The 27,780-nt window shown below is 46.3% G+C and overlaps 1 protein-coding gene across 1 annotated transcript; it reads right to left on the minus strand.

The window, feature by feature from the left end:
- Positions 1–218: 218 nt before the first annotated feature.
- Positions 219–26,721, minus strand: FOXE3 (forkhead box E3). The gene is made up of 5 exons (XM_037907948.2): positions 25,723–26,721; positions 10,805–10,965; positions 9,354–9,826; positions 7,448–7,490; positions 219–1,911 (listed from the first exon to the last, which is right to left on the minus strand). The coding sequence occupies exon 1, from the start codon at positions 26,719–26,721 to the stop codon at positions 25,756–25,758; it is 966 nt and encodes a 321-aa protein (XP_037763876.1). The 3' UTR covers positions 219–1,911; positions 7,448–7,490; positions 9,354–9,826; positions 10,805–10,965; positions 25,723–25,755.
- Between the last annotated feature and the right edge of the window lie 1,059 nt (positions 26,722–27,780).

Here is a 27,780-nt window from a genome sequence, read left to right on the forward strand (position 1 = left end):
TTTTTAAATGGTTAGTTGGCATATTGGGCTCCAAAATGAGACTGACAATAGGCCAGTCAAATTGTTGAAGCACTAGTCTATCCGAAAAGGGATGAGACTTATGTATAGACAATGCTTTCTTTTAATTTTCCAAATACTTTCAGGTTTAAGGGAAAAAACAAAACCAACAACCCTCTCCCCAGGCGCTGTCTCTAGGCGGGGTTTCTATTCAGTTCCCATCCTCCATTCCCCCCCAATCTATCATCTCTCCCCCTTTTTATATGGATTTATAAAATATTTTAGGGGGGAGGTCTGCCGTCAATTTTACATTATAAATCCATAGTCAAGTTTATTTCCTGTGTTATTGTTCCCTGATGTGACGCCTACACACTACAAAAAAGTTAGACAGCAAAAATAAGTCAGCAGATCAACTTTGCTAACCCTTCTTCTTTTCATTCTAAACCTCTGTTATGTTCTTTATTACCCCAACCGCGTGGAAACTTTTTAGGCTAATGTTTATTTGTTGTGCATTTCTCCTTAGTGAGGGGATACAAGATTTCTCCCCAGAGCTCCACATTTTAAAATTTCCCTTAAAGTTTAAGGCAGACTGCCTAATCACAAGATCTTTGCCTTTAAATAAAACCATTAATTGCTGCTTCAGTCTTCATGAAACTGGTGGAAATAGGTGGGGGCCTGGCCGATCCCACTGATTTCAGCAGGTAAAATCCCCTCTGGCTGGCGTCAGTAGGAACAGGCTTGGGCCCAGTCAAGTTTTAAGGCTGAAGCAGTGATGAGAGCATGTTTTCCCTATGAAAACCTTAAGTCAGCCTGTCTGGAATCCTGGGCTTTTTCCATTTGCCAAAGGTTATTCAGAGTAAAAGGAGAACAGTTCCAGGAGCACCCTCTGTAGAAGTAAGGACTTGATTTCTTATGTCTAACTCCTTGCATTGAGATTGTCCACACACAGGTCTGCGTGGATATTGGCCAGATAAGTCTTTCTTAGCCAAGGGCCTGATCTTGTACTCCTTACAGGAATAACTTCCAGCGTTAGTTTTGGCTGTATAGAGGGTGCAGTATTGTGCCCTCTGCTTACATTGGTCATGCTGATACCGTACTTGCTTGGTTTGTCTAGACATGTGTTGGTTATTATTTTGGAGCTTTCAGATTTCCATTGCAGACAGATTTGCTCCTGGGTTCTTTCCAGATGATCTATTGCGTTTTGCCTAATTTTTTTTTATGCTTCCTCGGTTGAGTACCATTTATATTCACTTATTCTGATGAGACTCATCTCCAGGTCCCCGAAGGCTAGCTGATAGATTTTGCTGCATTGCCTTTTTGCTATCAAGCTTTGGCTGTCCTCTAACTTTTTTGAAAATGCTAAAAAGACAGATCTGCTGCTCCCTGGGATATCCCGGGGGTCTCTTTTTCCACTTATGCAATTTCCTTTGATGCTAGTTCTCTTCTTTCAGTTTCCAAGGTTCAGAATTTCTGATCCCTCAGTGACTCTGAACCTCCTTTTCAGCCACACATTACCCAGATTGCAGAAGCTGATTTACTATGATTTAGGCCTGTTTCCAGTCTGTGGGCCCTGCTGCAGCATCCTCTAGATGCTGGATCTCAAAATGCTTTTATCACAGCCTAGGTTCACATCCCAGATACTTCCATCAAGTTGCAGCCTGCAGAGAATTCTACCACTGGAATAGTCACTACTGTGTTGAGGGGGTTTTAAAAATTGCTTTGGCCAAAGCAATTAAGATCTAACTTAGGTGTCTAAAATTAGGTACTTAAATAAAGAATGGCCTGATTTTCCAAAATGATGAGCACCAACAATTTTCATTGATTCCAGTGGGAGCTTTGGTTGGTTTTTAAGAATGCCTTTGTGATTTTAAGAGCACAAATCCAGTGGAGTTTCCAATTGGGTCCTTAAGACCTCTGGGGAAAAAAAATTAGGGGATTAGCTTTAGGCACCCAGGTTTGAAAATATTTATCCATGTCCCTCCCTTCTAGAGCTTATTTCCATTGCATATTAAAGCATGACCCAACACTCAACCTTGGATGAAGTCTTAATACTCAGCTGTTTAACCCAGCTTTGACACAAGCTTTTTGTATAGTTCCTCCTGACTCTCATATCAAAAGACGGATATACGCACAAGTGACTTAGTGGAACTTGGAGTTCTCAACTCAGAGGACCACATGCATTTTTGAAAACACACAAAATCTGGTTCTCCTCTTCGCCATAAAAAAACACACCAAAATGCACAAGTGTGTTGAAGTTAATTGTGCTTTGGCACATGCAGCCACACACATTTAGAAAAGCCAGCATGCCATCCACACAAAGAAAAATATCCTTAAGAAAACAGATCTGTTAATCACTATTATTTTAAATCCCAAAACAAAGTTAGAAAAATCTCAGGGAATTGTATAAGGGATAATATTTTCCAACTGTGGGTGTCTGCCATAACACATCTGAATAAAAGGCTTGATTCACACAGATACTGAGCAAAACAGCCTCTATTGAAAAATTTAAACCAAGATTTTCAAGGGCCAGATGTTCAAAGTCTGTATTTGTTCATGCCTAGCTTATGCCCAGACATTCCAGTTGCATGCAGGTACACGAGCTATTTGTGCACGTGTATGGCAAGATAGGAGCCCATCTGGCCTCATATGTGCAAAGATGCCTGGTTTTAACACTGGGTATGTGTGTGCATAATAGGCATGTGACCATAAAAATAATATCCTAGGTCTTCTATAGTACTTTGCATCAGCAGATCCCAAAGTGCTTTACAATGGAGGTCAGTACCATAATTAGTTTCCCCATTTTAGGGGTGAAGATGAAGAGAAGTTAAGTGACTTGTCCAAGGTAACCCAGCAGACCAGTGGCAGAGCTGGGAGTGTGTGAATGCACTTTAACACATTGAATGGTGCAAATCTGGCTTTTACATGCAGATGATAATATACAGTATATTTGACCCATTAATTCCAAATAATATGGCCAGAAGTAAATTTAAAAACTCTCCCCACTTCTACATAAAAGGGAAGTAGAAACCTTATTTTAAAGAAGAGAAAATTAGAGGTAGATAAAATTTGAACTCTGGTACTGTTGATTTATGATTAATACCATTTATTTGTATAATAAGTAGTCATAATAATGAACCAACAGCACCAGAGTTCAAATGACATGATACCGTAATATTATATCATCATTTGCATCATAATCCCTTCTACCTCGGTGTTACTCTCTCCCACACACTCTCCTTTACAGCCCACATTGAGAAAACGAAAGCCAAGGTTAACATATGCCACCACATTCTCAGCAAGCTGGTTACATCAGAGTGGGGTACAGACCCGTCGACTCTGTGAGCAGCCGCACTGGCACCTTGTTACTCCTCTGCCTGTTCAGCGTGGGCTTGATCCCCCCAGGCAAAGAAGCAAGACCCTGTACTGAACACCGCCTGCCACTACATTACAGGGTGTTGTGAGCTCCCCTGTGTCAACAGCCTCTACAGCCTCACCAGCGTTGCTCCTCCTGGAATATGCCTGGAAGTTGCTAGTACTGTTGAGTGCCCAAGACAACGCACAGATCCAAGACATCCACTGCACGACAGACCACCAACGCTGAGTCAGCTGAAGTCACGGCTAAGTTCTCACCACCATTAAGGATCATCCAGCCATTGCGTATGCACAGATATGGCGAGAAGCAGTCGGAGGACCCGACAAGAAGATTGGTACCATGATAGCATCTAGATGCCTAGCTGAAAGCAAAATCCCACAGCGCTAGGCATTGTACAAACATGAATGGAGACAAGTGTCTTTGCCCTGAAGAGCTTCCAGTCTAAATAGGCAAGACTGAGGGTGGGAGGGGAAACAGAGGTACAAAGTGGTTAAGTGACGGGCCCAAGGGCATACAGTAGCTTTGTGGCAAAGCTGGGCATAGCACGCAGATTTCTGGAGTCATGTTCCAGTGTCCTAGCCACTGTTCCACAGAGCACTGCTTCTCCTGTACACTCACCCCATGCAACTAAGAATCACACTCCCCCCTGCTGCTCACCTTTGAGGATTGCTTTAGCATTTGAGTCTTTAAATCCACTCATCTATCTTGTGACCTTGGTTCTCTCTATTTTTGAGGAGGAGAAGGGGGGGTTCTCTAAAGCTACATAAATGTGCCTGCTGCAATTTTAAACACCCCACAATATGAAAGAAAAGTGGTGACTGGTATCAGGCAGCAATTTCATAGAACTTAGTAAATTGTAACAACCACTTTGCCACTTACCCCTGCGAAGCCAGCACGTGACCTTCGCCTCTCGGATGTGCTTTAATAATGGTGGGCTCTGGACCAGCCCCTATCTCAGTGGTACACAATCTCCAGTAGCCAAGGCATTTCTTGCAACGCTGGAATTAGATCAGTGTGGGTGGGCCCATACTAAAGTCAATGGATTCCTGGCACAGGTGGTGAGGTATGGCCAAGATCCAATTGCAGGCTCAAGGCCTTATTTTCTGCACAGTTTAAGCTGGAATTTAAAAAGAAAAGCTTTCTGGCCCTTATGGAAGTATAATACCGTTCTGGGGAGACTTGATCCGGAGAACAACATGCTAATTCAGACTCTCCTGCTCCAAGAGCAGGTCTTACATGGTTTAGCTCATCTTTGGAAAGATGCATTGAGTAAGATTCCACTGGAGAAAGGGCACAGGGTTGAGCCAGATGTTATTTCACAGCTTGATAAATGATCTGGAGGAAGAACTGAGCTGTAGCTTGATCAAGTTTGCAGGTGGACTGAACACACTGAAGGGGGTGGGATGTGGGTGGATACAAGTGGGGAGAAGGAGAGGAAATATTACTGGAAGGAGAGAAATTAGAAAAATGATGATAAACAAGATCAGGAAATGGTGTATAGAAATCAGCAGAGCAGAGAGATCTGAGTTTAGTGCAGAGCACATGAGATATAAGCTAGAAAAAAAGTGAGGATACAGAAAAAGAGGGCTATTGATATCCATATGGCATTGTCACAGGTAAGGCTAAAGAGGTTCTAACTCTTCCCTATACAACCTGGATAAATGACGTCTTTGGAATCCTGTATATTGCTTGGGGAACTTTCCTCCACGCCAGTCAGACCTCAAGAAATGGGACAGAATCCAAAGCAGAATGAGTAAAATGACGTATGCCACGGAGGCTGCAATTTATCAAGGTAGGTTGTTTAATAGAGGGTGGGTTACATTGTTAAACAAAGAGGCCTGATGAGCTTTGTTGTTCTGTGGATGGTTTTTAACATTGCTATAGAAATATCATTAGTTTTCATTTCATTAACTGCCTAGACTTTGAATTAGGCACCAAAGGTGAAATTCACCCTGTGCTGAAAGTCAGCACAAAGCCTCTTTTGAGGGCCAAAGTGGGATTTGCAAAGTGCCTAGCCCTTAGAATCATAGAAATGTAGGGCAGGAACAGGCCTTGAGAAGTCACCAAGTCCAGCCCCCCTACCAAGGCAGGACCAAGTAAACTTAGACCAGTTGTTGAGGGGCTGATACACCCCATCACCCTTTGGGGGCAGGAGAGAGGTGTGTTATGGCCCTGCAATTGAGTCTGTAAGGCTGCCCCGGTCTTGGGGCTGTGTGGCTATATGGCCTTAATCTGTAGCTTGGCCCTTGCTCTCAGGGCAGGGCAGGGCAGGGCGGCCCAGCGGCCAGAGTCAATAGTGTAGGTGAGCTGGACCACCACCCCAGTTGGGCGGTGGCCAGGATAAGGGGACCTGGGCCCACCCTCTCCTCTGGGTCCCAACTCAGGGTCCTGTCAGTGGCAGGGTTTTCTACCACCAGTTCAGTGGGGATCCTACCAAAATACACTGAGCCTGTCTCCAGTTCTACCACCACTTACTCCCAAAGTTTCCCTGGGTCACTTCCTACCCAATTTTCTGCAATTCGCTGACTCTGGGTCTCCATGGTCTCTCCCCACTCTGCAGTGTCCCAAGCCAGTGTTTCGGGGTCTGTCTCCATCTAGCTGGCCTCCACGTCCTGGAGTGCAGGTGTTTCTCCTCCAGGACTCAGTAGCCCACCTCCTTCCTCACCCGCAGTCAGCCAAAACTGAGCTGCTCTGCTGCCTTTTATATCCTGTCTCCAGCTGGAACATGCCCAGCAGAGCCGAAGGGGCATGGCCTCCTCATCCAAGAGAGAAGGGTTAACCCCTGCTGCACCAGTGTGGGGCTGATATACCCCGTCACACCATCCCTGACAGATGTTTGTCCAACCTGTTCTTAAAAAGCTTCAACGAGGAGGATACCACAACCTCCCCTGGAAACCTATTTCAAAAAACTTAACTACCCTGAGAGTTAGAAAGTTTTTCCTGCTGTCTAACCTAAAATCTCCCTTGATGCAGAGTAAGCCTGTTATTTCTTCTCCCACCTTCAGTGGACGTAGAGAACAATTGAAAAGAGTCCTCTAACACCCCTTAATTTATTTAAAGCCTGTTTATCAGGTCCCCAATCTTCTTTTCTCAAGACTAAACATGCCCTTAAAAAAACAAACAAACAAAAAGATTCTCGTAGTCAGGTTTTCTAAACCTTTTATCATTGTTGTTGCTCTCCTCTGGACTCTCTCTCCAAAGCGTGGTGTCCAGAATTGGACACAGAACATCAGCTGAGATCTCCAGTATCACGTACAACGCTCCTGTGAATACCCTCCAGAACGGTATTAACCTTTTTTGCATCTGCATCACTTTGTGGACTCTCAGTCAATTTGTGATCCATTACAACCTCCAGATCCTTTTCAGCAGCGCTACCACCTAGCCAGTTCATCCCCATTTTGTAGCTGTGCATTTGATTTTTCCTTCCTGAGTGAAATACTTTGCACTTAGCGTTATTGGATTTGATCTTGTTGAATGCAGACCAACTCTCCACTTTGTCATGGTCATTTCCTCTGAAGTGCTTGCAACCCCTCCCAGCTTAGCGTCAGCTGCAAATTTTATAAGCACACCCTCCACTCCATTATTCAAATCATTAGGGAGGACCAGTTCCAGAAGTGACCCGTGACCCCACTTGATATGCACTCCCAGTTTGACCGCATGCCATTGATAACTACTCTCACAGTACAGGCTTTCAACTAGTGGTGCACCTACTTGACAGTAATTTCATCGAGACTGCATTCCCCAGTTTGTGTATGAGAAAGCCATGTGGCACTCTGTCAAAAGGGTTACTAAAAACCATAGGACTGGAAAGGACCTCGAGAGGTCGTCTAGTCCAGTCCCCTGCACTCATGGCAGAACTAAGGATTATCCTAGACCATCCCTGACAGGATATATCCCATCTATTGCTCCCCCCCACCGACCCACTATGCAATTAATCCTGTCGAAGAAGGAATTTAGATTCGTTTGGCATGATTTGTTCTTGACAAATCCATGCTGGCTATTCCTCATAATGCTATTATCCTCTAGGTGCTTACACATTGGAACAAATTATTAGCTGTCAAAGTTAGGTTGACTGACCTATAATTTCCCTGCTGGTGCTCTGCACGGGGTGAATTTCAGCCTATAAAATAGAAAGTTAAATCACTTCCATCAGCCATCTAGAGCCCTTATTATCCCCTAACAGCATGCAATGTCCCTCTCTGGTGTGTGGCCATTAGATCACTGATTCAATACACATTTTCCAGGTTTCAGGGCCTCCATGCCCCACAATATTCAAGTGAATGACTTGGAAATGGGTTGCCAAACTGCTACAGGGACTGGGATCTTTCCTCTCTGCTTGGATTGCGATCCCGAAAACTAATCCCCAGTTTGTGCTATTGGGGAGCAGATCCCCATTCTGCTCCTAGATGACTTCATGGAGGCATCAGTATGACTGTTGTGAGCCATTCACTGGTATCTGTGTGTACTCCTTGAAGTACATGGGCAGTTATAGGAGACATACCAGCCCAGGTATGATCAAATTCAGTCACCTAAAAAGGGGCCAGCTTGTCAGAGGGCAGATTGTTCAGCACTTTCTGAACAATCCCTTTCCCTGTGTCTCGTTGGCCCCTTTTACAGGTCTCTATTTCGGCCTCCAAAGTCACGAGTCACTTCTGGAAAAATCTTGGCCTGCTGCTTGACTTGACTTTTGCATTTCCTGATTTGTTTGCTGTACCTTACACCCGCGTTAGTAAAAGCCTGCTGCATTGGTGTAATTCATTTGATTCCAGTAATGGTACTTCTCTGGTGTCAATCAGGAGAAATATGCTTTTTGCCCCCACTGATGATTCAGCCTAGATAAATCCTCACGCCCGTTCTGATGAGACAGAGATTCAGACTGTTGGATTCACGGCAGCCCCCCTCATTATCCTTAAGATCTGACTACTTCACTGCACTGGCCCAGTTTCAGTCTCAAGAAAAACTCCCACTGAAGTCAATCAAACAGGTCCCCCTGATGCACACATCCTGTATGCATCATAAGGAGCCTGGAATGTGGGTCTCAGCTGTGGGATTTAGGGCACTCTTGCAGCTCAGAGATAAGCATGCCATCTAGAGGATGTCAGGTTTATTGCTGATCCACTGCTTAAGAAGCTGCTAAGCGTTCAGGCTGGAGACCCAATAAAGGATAATCAAGCTGGAATCCTCCTCCCACTGTTTGGGTGCACAAGGGTCAGCCATAGCAGAACTGGGATGGTTACTCTGCCACTGTGCATCATGGCTGCTCTCCCCCATTGTAACGCAAGGAACATGGGGCAGTGTATATGTAAGGTGAGGCCCCAAGGTGGGTCATTAGCAGCAGGGATTAAAGCTGGGCCCTCTGGTTCTAAATGCATGAGTGAGTGCAAGTACCAGACGGGGAAGAAATGCTACTTGTGGTTCCACAATACCCAGCTCTTATTCGGCGCTTCTCCTCAATGCACGTCACAGCCCTTTACAAAGGAGGTCTGCGTCATTCTCCCAATTTTACAGATGGGGAAACTGAGGCACTGAGGTGAAGCAATTTGCCAAAGGTCACCCAGCAGGTCAGTGGCAGAGCCAGGAATAGAACCTGGGTCTACCAGTCCAGGACTCTAGCCACTAGGCCATGCTGCTTCCGCCACAGGGCAAGTAAAACACACCATGACCACAGCTGCTGCATTCATGCTCTGCAGGGTTGGGGAAAGGGTCTTCCCCCATGGGCCCTGTAAAGGCCACCTGAACTAAGCCTTGATTTAGGACTTTGCAGGTGGTGGTGATTCGCTCAGAGAATCCATTTGCTGAGTACAGTCCCAGGAAGCCTCCTGAGGGTGACCACTCTCAGCGACTGTAATCATGAAAGCACAGGGGAGAAATTTAACCCTTTGTTTATTTTTTTAAAGGAATATCTGTGCAACATTAATTATTCTTGGCCAAACGTACACATGACAAAGGGCACTGGAAAGAAAGATGCCAGCAGAAGCCATACCTGAGATTCTTCCTCTGGTTAGATTTCAGCATGGACCATGAACATCCCCAAAGCCAGTGGTTTTCAAATGATGGTCCATGGTCATTAGGGCTCCGTGGAGCTGTCCTTGGCAACCGGCAGACATGTTCCGAGAACCAAAGCAGTGGAGTGTTGACTTGGGTGCGTGAAAAAAGGTCTATCAAGCCTGGTCCACACAATGAGAGCATGAGAAAGTCAGCCCTGAGCAAATACACCACGTTGCAGCACTATCAGGACTGCCTCATGGACAGAGCAACGAAGATGCAGTCTAGGGCCACCCCTTTGTCGGTGCCTTATCAAAATATGGGTTCATTTAGTTCCCAAGAGATTTTTATCCTCCTTAGTTCAGCCAGCCATGTCTTCCGTGTCCCATTAAGTAGACTTGTAGCACAGCTCAGGAGCACAGCAGAACATGGCAGGAATTCACCTCCCTCGGTGGCGGTCTAGCCCTTGGGCTGGGAGCAAGCGAATGGCAAAATGTTAAATTTTTACAAGGGCTAGTTATTTACCGTTTTCCATTCGGCACCTGTCCTGTGTTTTGTTAGCAGTTAGTCACACACAAAGCCTTAACAAGCGCTCCCTCTGCGCTCACCACATCAACCCATCAGACAAAGCCAGCAACTCAGCCTCACCCTCCCGACTGTAGTTCGCCAAAAGAGAATCAGCTCAACCAAGTGATTACTCAAATCTCAGGTTGCCACAGGGATTATATGAATTTGCCATTCAAAGGCAATTTGGGGAGACCGGCAGCTCGCTCCAATTCTCAGGAGTATGTTAAATCAGAGTCTTTTGAAGTAGGCATTAGTTACCTTGCCACTTGTGAAGGCAAATTTTAGAATATTCCTCATACCAGATAGATATCTTTAAAAAAAAATAGGAACATAAGATTTGTTAGATGGGATGAGCCATCTAGACCCATGTCTGGTCTCTGACAGTGGCTAACACGAGCTGTTGCAGAGGAAGGAGCAAGAAAACCTGCAGCATGGGATAAGCTGGCCACCAGGAATGTTTCTTCCTGACCCCCAGCAGTAAGAGGTTGGGTTCTGCCCTGAAGCTTGAAGGTTAATATCCCTTCCAAAAATCTTTTTTTTTTTTTAAATCTTTTGTCACACTGGATATTCTTGTTATCCAAGGAGAAAGGGGGAAGCCGAGACCTAGTTATAGCTGAGTCAGAATTTGGTATTTCCTCTGCTCCTGTGGACCATGTGCTGGCCTTTACTCGGGGCAGACTGCAAAGTGCCAATCCGATCCATAGCTGGTGGGATTAATTGCATAAGAAAAGATCAGGTGTCAGTCACTAGTTAACAGGCGGGCAATGCATCCCCCCCTCAGTGCCTGATCCACAGAGGAGGAGAATCTGTTCCAGCCTCCAGCACCAGAGTCTGGTTGTCTAGCTCAAGCTGTAGGAGACCATCACAAGGTTCTCTACTCACCACTGGAGAGCTTCCTCCTGGTCCCACCTGGGGATCCACTCTGCCGGCCTGACACCACTTCCTGGGGTTGCTCACTCCCTGTTTCTCAGCCTTGCTCTTTCTGGACTCAGCTGCCCCCACTTCAGGGCTTGGCCCTCTGGCCAGGTCACCATCACTGTCCCCTGTTGGAGAAGAAGGGTGGTGCATGTAACACAGTCTCTCCAGAGGCACTGTCCTAGGTGGTCTTCCCATTAGCTGCCCCATAATGGTGCCACTTCCCCAGGGCCTGGTGGGGGAACCCAAGCCTGCCCCCCCAGGGGCCCTGGACCAGGGACCCTACAAAAAGCAGGGTCTACCAGTCCAGGACTCTAGCCACATACCTACAGCTTACTGCGGTCTCCCTCGGCTATTTCCTCCCATACCTTTGCTCACCCTGAATGTGACTGCAGCCCCTCCCTTTCTATGCTCTGCTACTGGGCCTTATACATGCCCTTCCTGTTCCTCTCCAGCTGAGCTCCATCTCTAATTAATCCTCCTGGCAGACTGGCTCCTCCTCCAGGTGCAGCTTAGGGTGCTAATTGGCCTACCTAACCGTCTTAACCCTTTCAGGCCATGGGTAAGACAGACACCCCACCACAGTCTCTCATTGCTTTCAGCTCTGGAGGTCCCAGGGGCTGGCTGGCACATACACACAACAATAATTCTTACAATATTAGGCCCAGCTGCTTCAGGGTCCTTTACCATGACCTTCAGTGTTTGAGCTTAATCCTGAAACTACTGAAGTCATTAGTATGGCTGCTATTGACTTCAGTGAGGTAGGATCAGGAGCCTACCTATGCTCAGAAAAGTCCCCATTCCCAAATGTGAGATCCCAGGGCAGCGGCTTCGAGTTTTCCCTCTTGACCTGAAACGCTGGGAAATACCCTGGACTAGATCTAGGGGGTGTTTCCCTCTCCCATCACTAAGACTATTATTGAAATGTCAGCAGTCAGTAGTCCTCGCTGCTCGTTCAGTTAAGAAAACTGTAACACGTGCAACCCTAAAGAATTGTCTAAAAACTCTGCTAAGAAACCTAATACAGGAAATAATTGTTCTCGCCCAGCAGAGAGCACCCTTGTTAAAATATGAAGGAGGATGTTTTCATAGCAGTGGTCTGCAAGCAAGACACTCCAGCAAAGTGATGCTCACTAAAATAGACAGTGAATTATGACAAGAGGCATGCTAGAGGAGATAAAAAGGTACCCAATGAAAGCGGGGGAGTTAAATAAAAGGAACAGGTGATGTCAATGAGAAAAGAGGTTTGCAAAAGTCAAGAAAATGGCCAAGATTTTCAAAAGTAACACGATTTGGGGCGGGGCTCAACTTGCAAAACCTTCAAAGGGAGCGATTTTCTGACCGGGCGGAGTGCACAACCTCCCCAAACCAGGAGTCCTGTCCGTGTCTCTTAAAATTGTACTCTTTACTCCCATAGCCCCTCATTCCTTCCCCAGAACCCCACTAGAAAGCCAGCTATATGAGTAGCCAATATGGCTAGCCTCAACCAGATTTATTTAAAGGCTTAGCACCATGGGAAATGGTTGCACTAGCTTTAAGAGTTCCTCCCCCATGGGGCTAAACCGTTAGTGCCTGCTGTGAGCCGACAGCAAACTCATGAGGTTGTAGGGCCCCCCAGACACGCCCCGACACTTCCCTGAGGGGGAGGTCCTCATACGGGGGAGATCCTGGCATACCCCTCCAGCTACAGAGGGACCCACCTAACCCAATGAAATCACTATGGTTCTCCTGAAGAAAAGGGGCAGAGTCTAAGAAAACCAGGAAGCTCTACTCAGCAGGGGGGCTGGGTAGCAAGGGCCAGTGGAGATCATGAAGTAGCTCTGCGGTAAGCACCTGGCTTGTTTGGAAGTCTCCAGCCTCCCCCGGGAGCCTCCCCTGTGCAGCTCAGCAGGGTACTTAGCAAGGTCTGAGTTCTAGCTGACTGTGAGAATGGGCCTCTTCTCAAGAAGATAAATAAACAAATAAACAACAGGCATCAGAAATATCTACCAGCTAAAAGACAGGAAGGTGCACCACCACTTAGTTCTAATACAGCTACTTTAAGCTTGGAACGTTAGGTCTTTGCCAAATTTAAAGGGCCACCCCCCCCCCCCCCCCCGCACACCAAAGCATGCTGGGAAAAAGTTCCTACCGAAGGACAACCCTGCCCTGGGAAGTGGCTAATTATAAAAGAGCTTGTGCTGACATGGTTGTAGTCTTCTATCGCCGTTCCGTTACACCCATTCATTTTTATTGCGCGATGCTATTTTCTAGGCCCTGCTCCATTACCCCGACAAATTCCTTCTAAATACGCTCTTTGCGATGCCTATGAGAAGTGAGTTATCAATAACACTTAAAGTAATACCACTGTTGTTCCCTTTTCTGAGCTTCCCTCCACACCCTGTCTCCCTGACACGGGTTAGCTTGCAAGCGGTTGGGACTTAATTTATAATTTGTGACTGGGCTGGTGCGTCTGCAACTCTGAAACGCTCCTTGCAACCTGCCGAAAGTTATCAGGTAATTCTCTACGGAGCCACTCAAAATGTGCTCTCTCGGGCAGCAACCCTGCTGAAAACTCAGGAGCTTGCTACAATGTCTGCACGGACGTCAACAGCACTCCAAGCAGATGCGAGGGCCTGTGTTAAATGTTCACAGTCCAGGATTGGAGCCTTTGTTACGCTCCAGTTGCTGATGTTGGGACTTAGTTATCACAAAAATCTAGGGCTCGATCCTATCAATGCTCATGCCTTGGCTTCGCTAAGGAGCAGACAGTAGAGATAAGCGTACGCTGAAGTTTAATCACGTACGTAAGTGTTTGCCGGATGGGGGCCTGTCAGCACGGGGATGAGCGTTAAATTCATACGCCGAGTCATTGCCCTGCGTGTCTTCTGTGGCGTTTCAGAAAATTCTTCCAGGGGAGTTTTCAAGATCTTCTGTAAAGTTTGCCTTAATAGGAATTCTGAATTCTTGGCTGTTCCATGGGATAATTCTCCTTTTTTTCCCCTCTCCATTTTCCACTTTTAGTGATAATCCCGTGGCAGGCTGAGCCAGTTCATGCTTGGCTAGACAATAAAGACCTCCTGCTGTCTGGCTCTGTCGTTGTTTTGTATAATTGTTCCAAATAATTAGCCACCAGCGCATGCTATTCTGAGACCTCTTTGTGCTGCAATGATACTTAGGGGGTAAGCATCCGATGGAAGAGACTCTATGTAAAAGAAAGATTTTTAGGCCGGGGGAAAATGGATATGTTCTTAGAATAACACTGAAGAAAATAAAACAATACGTAGCTCATCTGCAGTAGAACATTGTTTCTGTCTCAACCGGAGCTGGCCTCGGTCAAGTGTAGAGTAGATTTACCAGGTATCTGCAGTGTGATTTGCCTTGTGCTAACAACAGAATTAGCCACTCTTAGTTTGTTGTGAAAGTTATAATGTATGTTACTAGGCTCCCATCTAGTGGGGAGGGAGATAAGGTGCAGCTGAGTAAAGATGGCTGACTGACCAGAAGATTTGTGTGTTCGGCTTGTCATGGATATTGCAAAAGCCAACAAGGAGGTTGAGTCAGCAACTTTTGCTCATGCAAGAAGGCCTTACTCACTTGAGTAGTACCACTGAAGTCAACAGGACCACTGTCCTGAAGAGTGCCCACTATTAAACTAACACTTGTCATCCACAGATCTCAAAGCAGCTGACAAAGTTGGAGCAGTGCCATTGCTCCCACGTTACAGATGGGGAAACTGAGGCACAGAGAGAGGAAAGTGAATTGATTTGGTCAAGGTCACGCAGTAAATCAGTGACAGCGCAATTCCCAGTCCCGCACGCTAGCCACTGAACCACACTGTCTCTCTTGGAGGGTGCAGTATTGGGGAGGATCACATGTTATCTCACCAAAAACTGCATTTATATGATAGAGATGAATACAAGACAATATTCTACTTCATGGGATATTGCCCAGTGCAGAGCAGTTGTTTTATAATTACAGTCATTGTGCAGCAGAGAAGTCGGCGGAGTCACTCAGTCTAAGAAACAAAATGACACATGGGGAAATTATAACATTAAAGGGTCTACACTGGGAAAACTCCTAACCAGTCTTAAAACCAATTCAGCCGAATCAATTTTAAAACCAGTTACATCCACAGTGTAAGACCCAGCTGTAGGCAGTCTAGGGTAAATAAAAGCCTGGCTTGTATCAATCCACTATATGGCATCCTGAGCAGTGCAAATGAAGCCACTGGTTCAGGGGGTAAGATGTGGCAGATCCAGGCAGGAGTAAAAGAACCTACTACTGCCAACAAATAATGACATCAGCCCTTCAGCTCAAGTGGCAGAAGCCCATGCTGAAAGTCAAGGGTTCAATCCCCACTAATGCCACATGATGGGGATTGGGTTGCACAAACACAAAACATAGCGAAGGGCACACAGCTATTCCTTGTGGAGTTAGAATTCCTTCCACGGAGCCTGGGCGGCCCAGCCTAGTGGTCAGAGCAAGAGCCAGAGTCAGGCCGGGAAGAAAGCAGGCACAGGAGCGACCACAGCTGCAGGCATAAGCACTGAGCAGCCACCAGCCAAGTGCTACTGCTGGGCTTAAGAGCAGTCCTGGCACCTTTGCTTGGCCAATCAGATGATCTGGCTGCGGGTTTCAGCTGCGGTTAGCTAGCTGCTCCCAGGCCCAGCTGCAGGGCTTCATTCCTGACAATTCCCACCAAAGAGGCTACTCAGGAACAGAGAGAGCCCAGTGCATTCCTGGTGTAATTCCTCTGGAGTGCTACCAAAGATAACTTTGGCTCTGTGCTTCTCAAATGTTCTTGGGGGCTCTGACCACTGCCACTGCAGATTTTACATGTTCTCAGTTACCACCCCCTACAGAGTCTTAAAAAGAAAACAAAAAGCTCGTGCAACATTTTTAGAACTTTGATGATAAGTTGAAATGTTTTTCTTGTTTTACCAAGTAGTTGCTACACCAGTGCAGCCAATGGATCCATCAAATGTCTGTCTTTGGCTCCAGCTAAAAATATGCGTCTTTATTGTAAATGTTGTTTTAATAACATGATCGTCTCTTACATAGATACGACTTTTCATCCATTAATCTCGAAGCACTTTACAAAGAATGCCAGAGTCATTACCCCCATTTTACAGATGGAGAAACTGAGGCACAGGGAGAGAAAATGACTTGGCCAAGGTCATCCAGCAGGCCAGTAGCAGACCCAAGAATAGAACCTAGGACACCTGAGTCCCAGTACTCTAGCTAATAGGCCACACTGCCTCATATATAATTTTAATATAGGTATACAATATTTTTTTCTGGATGTTCAAAGGGGCTACTGAGAATGGAACACCCAACTAATAACACCATCTTCACAGTGCTAGCAACCCCAGGCATTCAAAAATCATGAGTTGGGCCCCCCAAAAATGAGAGGATTGTAAAAAAATCTCTGATTTTTTAAGACAATTAATGTTGGGTTCTTTCAATTTGCCTTCTGATCTGTGTGCCTTTTAGGGGTCAGGGTTTCAAGCATTTCTCTGCAACCATAAAGGTTAGAAACTTGAATGAAAGTGGAGAGTCTCAGGTACTCACATGACTCCAGGAGCTGGGGCTTCAAGAAAACACCAAATATCACCAGACTCGTGATAAAATCACGAGTTGACAACCCTGACAACAACAGTCCTGCTACCTATCAACTATGCACTGGATGGAATTCCCTTTGGACGCACCTGCAATGCACTTTCCCAGTCCACAGGCCCAATCTCATTGTTAGCTTTCCTTTGAGACCACAGGGGAAAAAAAAGGAGTTTCACCCAAACTCCAACAAGCTTTTCAATGGTGTTCACTGATCCATTGATTTCAATGGAAATTAGGAGCCTGAATACCTTTGAGGATCTGAAGTTTAGTCTAGGCCTTAGTTCCCCGCCTATATAAAAATGTACTTCACCTCACAAGGATGTTGTAAGGATAATTACATTAAAGATCATGATGGACCTAAGGTAGATCAACTGGGCATTGTATAGCAGACAGTAAGAAATATCAGTACCCTCAAGGGCACAGCGTGGTCATCAAAGTCTCCATGGACCTACTTTGTCACCGTGATCGCTTCACTCTGTTCCACAAGCACAGTTCCCAGTTGCCGGTGCTCCAGCTAAATCGCCCATCTCTGTTAACCGTGGAGGGTCTATGGCACACAGGTGAGCAGTTCTGATTTTTTTTCAGCAGAGGGCAGTGACGCACAGACACAAGCCAGCTCAGGGCAATATTTTGCATTTCTATAACAACCGCCCTTCAAGAGGCTCAAAACACCTTGCAATCACTGATACGCTTTCACAATACTTCTGTGAAGTCGGTGAATGGTGTTATGCGCCTAACTGCATGGAGAGGAGAGACTGAGGCACAGAGAGGATAAGTGACTTTCCCAACGTCTCAGAACAAGCCAGTGACAGAACTAAGAAATGGGGGTGAGGGGATGTTTTTACACTGCACCGTTCACATAGGAATTGCCATACCAAGGACAGACCAATGATCCTTCTAGCCCAGTATTCTGTCTCTGACAGTGGCCAATCCCAGATGTTTCAGAGGAAGGAATTAAACCCTCATAATGCATCTAACTGGCTGGTGATCTGTTTATGAACTGAAGCATGAGGATTGTTAGCCTTGGTCATTTAATCCTAGGGAGTGTATTTGCAGATGCTATTATATTGGGTCACAGTACCAATCCTATAATTAAGGTTACATGGGACATGTATTTTATTCCATTTCAACACTTACTTTTCATTGCCACAAACCCTTGTAAAAAATGTATTTTTTGATTCTTTTTTTATCTAATAAACATTCAGATAGAGGAACACAGCACCAATCAACAAAGGCCTAGAATGGAGGGAGGAAAAGAGTACGGGGGAGAGGAAGTGAGCAAGGGAGGAGGGGAACCAAGAACAATGACCAAAATGGAAAATGAAATTCCCATGTATTTTGGTAAGTTGTGTGAGACAACAGGAGATGAGAAGGGGGGAAAAACAGAAAGAATGGCTGAAAAGCAGGTGAGATGCACACAACTGTGAGCTCTCAGTGATTTCTGTTTTTTTTCTTAAAGCCCCAACTTCTAGAGTCATAGGATTATCTGAGAATCTCAGTTTTCATTAAAACAAAAAGGACATTTCCAATCCCTAAAGGTTGAAAACGTGACCCCTGAAGACTCAAAAGCCAGAAGACAAATTAAAAGAACCCCAAACCTATTTTTAAATATTTATGATTTTTAAGCCCATCTCATGGTTTTGGGGCATTGCCTCATGATTTGAGGTTGAGGTTGGCACTATCAGCTGCAGAAACCTGGCCATAACACCAGTGTTCCTGCTGGGGGAGGAGGAGCCAATAATATTCGTTCCAACTGGGACCAGGGTGGGCTTCCAACAAAAAAGATTGTTAACTTCTGATTTATCTTTTTGCCAGCGTTCCCATTAGGCAACTGTATGCCAGATGCTGCAGCCAAAACTCCTACTAAAGTCAGTGTTCCCTAGTACCCTGATTAAGTAACCATTAGCCTTCTCTGTTATTAAATTAAATGATTTCCTCACCGGTCAGGGGGGATGTTCCAATAAACGGCATCCTGATTGAATGTGTCTTCATTAAGCTTGGTACATTGTACTTTTCAGATAGGACAGTATTTTCACTGTTGGGTACCTTAAATTAGGCCCCTAAATCCATCTTTAGGGTAAAATTTTCAAAAGCAACTACGTGATTTAAAAACCCATGTCCCATTTTCAAATGTGACTTAGGCACTTAGGGCCAGATTTGTCAAGGTATTTAGGTGCCTAAAGATGCAGATAGGCACCTAGTGGGATTGTCACTAGTGCTTGGTACCTAACTCCCATCAGCACCTAGGTGCTTTTGAAAATCTTGCTAGGCACCTGCCCTCATCTTTAGGCGCCTAAATACAAATCTGGCCCTTAGGCCCTTTAGAAAATTTTACCCTTTGCAACCCGCACAGGGGGCCTGGTTTTCAAAGTTGCTATGCACCCACAGCTCGTGTTCCCATCAAAGGGAGAGGCAAGTGTTCAAGCACTTTGGAAAACAGGACCATTGTTCAGGTTCCTCTATGGATTTAAGTGACTAACTCGAGATTTGAATTTTGGACACATGGTATAAACCTGTCAGTGTGTTTTAGGAGCCAGGGAACTTTTGCTAACATTGCTCAGCGCTTCTGTGAGCATCGCACCTGTGGGTCCTTGCTATTTTGTGTAGTGTTCTAGTTAGGTTATAAATGCAGTTTAAATAGCGTGCATTAGACCTTCATCCTGTGAAGTGCCACATCTGTTGTACAGCAACATCTATCATCAGCTGACAAAAGACAGCCCCCTAATTAATCTGTGCTCTACCGTTATAAAGACAAGTGTACTAGCTTTGATTAAACTGACATTGCATTTACATTAGCCTTGTCCTCAGCTATTCATGGCAATCTTTCTCTTTTCAGGCTGTGGTTCAGATCTTGATGGAATCACAAATGAACCTGATTGGGGCATGTGTATTACATCTGTAGCATCTCCATGGTTCTACACAGTGGCATGACACAGCGATTGTTAACTGAACAACAGAGACATGAATACTATTGCTCTGGCTACAATACAATTCTTTCCCCATACTTCACAGCAGAAGCTAGGACAACCGTGTCACTCCTGTGTTTGCCACTAGGGGTCGCTGTTGCCTTCAGCTGTCTCAATGTCCCCACAAGGTGGCCGATAACTGATGAATCAAAAAGAACAGGAGGACTTGTGACCCCTTACAGACTAACAAATTTATTTGAGCATAAGCTTTTTCCCCCCACTACATGCATCCGATGAAGTGAGCTGTAGCGCATGAAAGCTTAAATAAAGCTCAAATTTGCTCAAATAAATTGGTTCGTCTCTAAGGTGCCACAAGTCCTCCTTTTCTTTTTGTGGATACAAACTAACACGGCTGCTACTCTGAAACCTGATGGATCAAAGGTTAACTTGGTCATTATCAACCTTAATATACTCTAGACTTTGGTGAGTGGGGCGATCAGGGTTAAAATTTGCTTGGGTTAATATTGTACCTGACAGTTTTTCTGGATCTAGGTTTCAATGGCAAGACATAAACTCATGGTCCAAGGAATAAAGTAGATAAATTTCCAGTGAAAGCAAAACCTTATAGAATCTGAATTATGTCTATGAAATGCAGAAACTGATTTACTATAAACAGCTGCATAATGGCTATATCAGCAGATGACATGCATTCAGGCCTGGGGAGTGAAAACACACACACTGTAATTATCTTAACGCCTAGAGGAGGTCCCAGCTTGTACCAGGACCTACACAAACACATAGTGAGCGACAACCCCTGCCCAGGAGAGCTTTCAATCTGAACAGATACAACAGACAAAGGGTGGGAGGGGAAACAGAGGCACAGAGATTAAGTAAAGTCTCACCTGTAGCAGAACCAAGAAGAGAACCCAGACCCCCTGATTGTTCCTAGTCCAGTGCTTTATTCACTGAGCCTGCTGAACTACTGACCCGGTTTCAGATTAGTTATCAATTTATAAATCCACCTGCAGCTGGTTCCATGCAGATCTAGAATATTTATCTTAGTTTCTTTCTCGCTATGAAAAAAAACGTGATGCATTTTTTTAAAAGACAAATCCTCAGGTTTACTGAGCAAAGATAAGAACAATCTAGTGTAAGGCCTTGCCTATGCATAACATTTGCAAGGATTTAACTAAATGAGTTTGCCATTTTTGTTAAAATCGGTGCAAATTTCATATATACACAAGGCCTAACATTTCTAGGGTGATCCACAGAAATCCTCCGGGCAATATATTTTTATTTTTATTGTACTTCACACAGTGTCAGGAGGGAATTTTTCAAACCTTCCCCTTTTTTTATTAGTTAGGAGTAGACTATTTCCAGGTGCAAAAGGCGTTATGAAGACAACTGCCTCACCCTTTGAAAACAGCATTTACAGGCTAGAAATATAAGCCACTGAAGATTTCCAATAATGTGTTTTGACCCATAGGTAACTGCTTTAAGGTGTCTCAAGCTGAGTACCCCCCAAAAGGAGTCACCCCCAAATCACTAGTCACTTTTGAAATGAAGGTCAAACATTTAAGACCTGCTTCTGCTCTGATTATAAGTGGCAAAATTCTCATTGACTCCAGTGGGAGCAGGATCAGATCCTGTATTCGATACAATACTAAAAGGACTTTACAATGCCTCATCTTAGGGACAGATTTTTTAAAGGTATTTAGGTGCCTAGTGTGATTTTCAAAAGTAACCTAGGCACCTAACTCCCATCAATTTCAATCGGGACCTTTTGAAAATCCCACTAGTGCCTATATCCTCAAAGGCATTTGGGCACCTAACTCTCCCTGAATTTAAGGATGTTTGGTGCTTAAATATCTTTAAAAATCTGGCCCCTGGCTACTTTCAGTGGTCCTAGGAGTCTATGCATTTTTCATTCTTCGGTGGGTTCCGTCCCGCTCCCACTGAAATCAATGAGGGGTTTTGCCAATCACTTCAATGGCAGAAGGATAAGATGATTTCAGAGTGTCATTACTTAAGACAGCCCGAATTCCGTGGATAGTGCTAACTAAAGAGGGGAGGATTTTATCGGAGACTTGGTTTCACAACTGGTGATAATTGCTCCTGTTTCATTGAAGTCATACAGAGGAGAATTCAAAATAAGCCACTAAAGCAAATGAGGTCTAGTGGGCCACATGTAAACTTTGCAAAGCTCAAATCCACCATGGCCTTGCAAGGCTTATGCCCTGCATGACATTTTAATCCAACTCATTTGCTAGATTCATCCTAACTGTAAACAAGCCTTTGAAATGAAAGCTTAAAAGCCTAGTTGTGATACATTAACTTAATCAAGAAAATACTCTGAACACATTAGTTTAACAACAGTCCAAAATACAAGTGGCTACAGTCTCCCTCACCCTATGATTAATAATAAATAATAAGAAGAAGAATTTTAAAAAAGATCTTCACCCATTATGATTTTCATTTTATTTGTAAATATAAGGACTGAGCCATTTGAAGTCAGTGGAGAATCTTTCCACTGACTACAGTGGACTTTGGATCATGCCTTGGGTGAGGTTTGAATCTCCCGAACAGATTATTATTAAGAGAGGTGGTTCAATAAATATTTGTCGGCTTTATTATCTGACAAATGTCACTGGTTTGTTTTCTCAGTCAGCTGTTTATTCCACAAGCCACACTTTCTGGAATTCAATCAGCTCTGATGCTTATTGGTCTGATGGAAAGTCTGTGGCTAGATTTCTGAGCCTGGAAAGACTCCTGCTAAGCCTTCAGTAAGTGTATCCCGTTAAGGGAATCAAATATCATGGCTTGTACATGTGCAGGGTTGGAACAGGCCTACTGCAAACTCCAGCTCGTATCCCAGTTTTATTTTTTAGAAGTTAAGTGTCCCCAAATGCAACTTCAACGGTGTGAGGAAGGAGACAGCTGAAAGATAGGAGGGAGAGATAGCTCAGCCCCTCAGACACCCTGAGCTCAGCTGGCTCCAAAGGCACTTGAGCTGAAATCCAAAGCTGCAAAGAACTTGAATACCCTTTCAGAAGTTTTCCCCGCGGATCCCAACAAACGACTCCTGCAAGATTCCTTCCTGCTGCTTCTGGATGACTGGAAATGAATCGACTTATCATCCACCCTTTCCCCATCACTTCCCACCTAGGGCAGCATTTGCCACTTGGCTCCCTGTGCAGAAATCTCACAGATTAACCCTTGATTCTGATAGCACCATTTCAGGCTAGTATAACAGCGAGGAACATGTTTGGTCCAGAGTTTCATCAAATTGTTCCCAGAGAGCTGTACATATGTGTACCTACCCCATCCCTCCACCTTGACTTCTTTTCAAGCCAGGTCCTTTTTATCTAATCCTCCAAGAAATGCTGCCATCTGCCATGCAAACCCACCTTTCATTTCCACAACTTCAGAAGGTCCTGATCCTGTTCCCATTAAAGTCCCATTCACTTCAATGGAAGCAGGTAGGGTCTATAATTGCTAAAGAATCAGGAAAGTGTATGGTTCTGGTCCCCCACTGCTTACTAAGGCAAAACTTCCACAGACTTCAAAGCAGTTTTGCCTGTACAAAGATTGTAGGCTCAGGTCCTACATCCCACAATGCCGTATTTACAAGAGTCCTTTAATTATTTTTCTTCCGAAAGATCATTTTACCTTTCTCTAGCCCATTCAAAAATTTAAAAAACAGAAAAAATAAACTTTGGAATGATATGCAGATAATATTGTTTACATGAGACTGAACCTTTTCAAACTTCTGTTGGGTATAAAATATCTTTCTGTAGTTAGCTTTATGGATTTATTTTACAAATAGTCTAAATACCTCTCCGGATTTTGTTTTTTCCTCCCAATCAGTAAAAAAAAAGAGTAAATATGATCCAAGAATTAGAAAGTTGCTCTGTTCCACCAAGTCCCCTACAGATTTGGCTACTGCTAATTGATTTTATGAGGAAGACACATAGATACTATAATGATGGGCAGCAGTATAAATCCCTAAGAGTCTGAAGAGCTGAATCTGAGTGAGGAGGGACTAGTGATGAGAGATAACAGATAATCGGAGAGCCTGACCTAAACAGGCCAGATAAAGCCACCTAACTAACCAGTGATCAGGTTCCTAAATTGCTAGGTGCACCCACCTGAAGGTGGACTGGGTTACATGAATGTCAATTTCTAAACGGCATGCAGAACACGCTAATCAAACACCTCAGAAGAGAGACCCTCACAGATAATCATTCATTAAAACACTGGCATATCCAGGCAAGTACAGGTTTGTACAGGGTTAAACTAAAGATAAGGAATGGGATTTTCAAAAAGGGCCTATGGGAATTAGGTGTGCAAATTTCCACTGAAAGTCAATTGGGATTTGGGCATATAACTCCCTTAGGCAGGGAATTCAAAGGAGTCAAGAGCCCCATCCCAGAACACTAACTCATCGAATCAGCTCCAATGCAAATGCTCCTGTAAATCAGGGTGGCAGATAAATCCTGTCTTTTAAAACAAGGAGAAAAATCCCATTCTTGCCCATTTACGTGTAGGAAATTTAGGGTAAAAAACAAAGGGGGAATATCAGTGGGGAATTCGCCTCAAAAATCCATGCCAGGATATGGCCCAATAAATAAAGGGCAAAGGACCGGCCAGTGTGCAGATTCAATATTTAAAGGTCAAAAGGGACCATTGTGATCATCTAGTGAGTCTATCCTCCTGTATAACACAGGCCATACAATTTCAACTGCAAGGACTCCTGCAGTGGCGAGAATTATTCTCTCTACTACATAAATTCTTGTCAACTGCTGGAAATGGCCCACCTTGATTATCACCAGCAGGAGAGAAAAAAAAACTTTTGTAGTAATAGCTCACCTTACCTGATCACGCTCGTTACAGTGTGTATACAGTGTAACACCCATTGTTTCATGTTCTCTGTGTATATAAAATCTCCCCACTGTATTTTCCACTGCATGCATCCAATAAAGTGAGCTGTAGCTTGCGAAACCTTATGCTCAGATAAATTTCTTGGTCTCTAAGGTGCCATAAGAAATCCTTTTCTTTTTGTGGATACAGACTAACATGGCTGCTTCTCTGAAATCTCTCTACTACATAAGTCAATTGTAGCTAAATAGAGCACACCTTACAGAAAGGAATCCAATCTCAATTTCAAGATTCCAGGGAATGGCCTATAACAGGGTTCAAATAAGAACTAGATAAATTCATGGAGGATAGGTCCATCAATGGTTATTAGCCAGGTTGGGCAGGGATGGTGTCCTTAGCCTCTGTTTGCCAGAAGCTGGGAACGGGCGACAGGGGAGGGATCCCTTGATGATTCCCTGTTCTGTTCATTCCCTCTGGGGCACCTGGCATTGGCCACTGTCGGAAGACAGGATACTGGGCTAGATTGACCTTTGGTCTGACCCAGTCTGGCCGTTCTTATGTCCTTAACGTATCACATCCTTTAGGAAGCTGTTCAATGGCGAATTACCACCAGTATTTAAAAACAGGCTTCAGATTTGAAACAGTAAGAGTATAGACCTGAAAAAGAGTCCGTAAAAAATGAAAGCACAAGGCACTTGGCATAATTAAAACAGTGTTATGATTTGCATATGAATCAGCTGAGTTCTCTTCAGCTTGTTGAAAAAATGTGATATATTCTGTTTTTAAACCCCATCAAAACCATTTCTAAAAAAAGAGCAGTTAAACAGTTGAAAGGAAAGATTTATTTTTTAAAATCCTTTCTAACAATAAAAGTTATTTTAAAAAAAACAGTAAAAAGATGTTTTTTCCCACAGGGGAAGAAAAAGGTAAAGTCTTAAATAGTAATAAAATATCCCATAACTAGTAGTTTTGCTAACTCTCTGTCTGGTTACAGGTTAAGAACCCAACAAGGAGAGAAAAAGATGGGACATCCTGGAATGTTTACAAATCTACAAGGTAACAGCGCCTTACACAATGCTTTTACACAGTGCACGGCTAAATGCATGGTCCCCTGAATCATAATTCATACACAACGCACTCCAACGTGTTATACAATGCATATGCAATGAATCGTGCGTAACACATTTTAGTGTTGCAGGACAGAGTGCTTGTGCGATGCACTAGGCTGCATTTCACAGCGCACTACGGTGCGGTACGCAACCCATTGCGCACAGGAGACAGCACAATGCATATGCACTACACGACGGCGTTTTCTAGCTCATGTGCCATGCAACAATGCGCCATGCAGCACCACGCATTATGCGGCCCGTACAGTGTTAGGATGAAACAGTCTACATATGTACAGTAAAAACAAAAAGAGAGAGAGGGAGAGAGATGCCATTCAAGTACAGCGTGTGTCCCCCATCAGCACGGGAAAGGTTTGCACATGGGTCTCGCTCCTACTCGCAGCGCAGGCCCGGGGATGGCGCGCCGGAGTCACATGTACAGCTCCAGTCCCGAGGCGAAGCCGGGCTGCCGCCCGTAGGCGGGGCTGGGGCCGAACTGCGGCCCGGCCAGCGCCAGCAGCGGCTCGGGGGGCTCGGCGCAGGAGCGCCCGGGCTGCAGGCCCAGCCGGCCGGCGGCGCCGTAGGGCGGGGAGTAGCCGCCGGGGGGCCCGGGCAGGTGGGGCGGCGGCGGCGGCGAGGCGGAGTAGGGGTAGGCCCGGCCCAGCAGGCCGGCGGGCGGGAAGGCGGCGGCGGGGGGCGGCTCGGGGCCGGGGCCCAGCTCCACGCCCGGCGGCGGGGCCAGCTCGGCGCCGCCCATGAGGCTGTCGATGGTGAAGCCCCGCGGGTAGGGGGCGCCGGCGGGCAGCGGCGGGCTGTAGCCGGCGGGCGCGTAGAGGGAGGGCGGCGGCGGCGGCGCGGCGGCGACGCTGGCCGGGCTGAAGGCCGAGGCGGCCGGCAGGTAGGCCGGGTAGGCGGCCAGGTCGGCCCGCTTGAAGCGCTTCCTGCGGCGGAGGAAGCTGCCGTTGTCGAACATGTCCTCGGCCGCCGGGTCCAGCGCCCAGTAGTTGCCCTTGCCCGGGCGGCCCGGCTCGCGCGGCACCTTGACGAAGCAGTCGTTGAGGGTGAGGTTGTGGCGGATGCTGTTCTGCCACTTCTTGGGGTTCTCGCGGTAGAAGGGGAAGCGCTCGGTGATGAAGCGGTAGATGCCGCCCAGCGTCAGGCGCCGCTCGGCCGCGTGGGCCAGGGCCATGGCGATCAGCGCGATGTAGCTGTAGGGCGGCTTGCCCCGCGGCACCGGCCGCTTGCGCCGCCGCCCGCCGCCGCCGCCCGACGAGCCGGCCTCCGGGGCGGGCGGCGGCGGCTCCTCCGGGCTCCCGGGCTCCGGCGGGGCGGCGAGGGGGGAGCCGGGCGGCGGGGTGCCCATGGCCGGGAAGTAGGAGAAGCCGGCCGGGTTCATAAGGCGCCGAGGGGGGCGGGGAGGGGAGCTCCCCCGGGGGGCTCAGCCCGCCGGCCTTATATCCCCGCCGGCTGGCGCCACCCTGCCGGCCCCTCGCCGCCCGGAACCGGGGCCCACCCACCCCCGAGCCCGGCCCCCGCCGCCGGCAGAGCCGCGGGGGGCTCCCCGGGGCGGAGGTGCCTGACCTGCCCCAGGTGCCGTGTGCGCGGGGTGGGGCTTCTCCGCCAGCCCCCGGCCGGGCGGATGGGGGCCGCGGATTGGCAGCAGCCGGGGTGGGGTGGGGGGAGCCCCCCGAAATGCACCCAGCGACTAATGTGCCTCTCTAGGGGGAGGAAACCGGCCCCCCTCCGCCGGCACTTTGTCAATTACGCGCCCAGGCATGGCCGGCCCGGGGGGAGCGGCGGAGCTGCCGGGGGAATTGGGCTTGAAGCAGGGACCCTGATTTCAGAAAGAGACCATTAAACCAGATAAAGGAGATAAGAATAGGATGGTAACCACCATCGAGTCTCTCTTCACAGCCAGCGCCGGGGACAGGTGGCTTTAAACCGCATTTAAAACCTGGCCCCTTGGCTGGGGGGGGGGGGGGGGGGGGGGGGGGACTGTGTTCTGACTCCAGGCATTGGAAGCTGGAGGGAAATGTCCCGCTTTGCCTCGGTAGCCCGAGAATCGTTTCCTTCGGTTGACATTTCGTTTCGTAAAGCGTTGCCGATAAAAAAAAATAAACAAATACATCGGCCGAGTGAAAACACGCGGTAGCAGCTTTTGGTGAACGCGCGAATAAATGGACATCGCGGGGTAGTTACTTGAATCGTTTGTGAAAAGCTTTGGCGAGCTGTCGCGCTGTGATACTCGATCGCTTTAATTTTTTTTCAAACGTTTCCTCGGTGGTCGGTTGTTTTACCGAGCAGGTGTGGAAGCAACAGAGGAAGGCTGTGCAAATATCTGCGCACACGCTTTCTTTTAAACGAATGTAGACATTGGACAACAATGGATCTGCTCCCTTTCAGGGAAATCTGTACACCTGCTGACTGCTGGGGGGGGTTTCTTGGTGGTGCCGAA

The sequence above is a fragment of the Chelonia mydas genome, chromosome 8, assembly GCF_015237465.2.
Source record: "Chelonia mydas isolate rCheMyd1 chromosome 8, rCheMyd1.pri.v2, whole genome shotgun sequence".
NCBI lineage: Eukaryota > Metazoa > Chordata > Testudines > Cheloniidae > Chelonia > Chelonia mydas.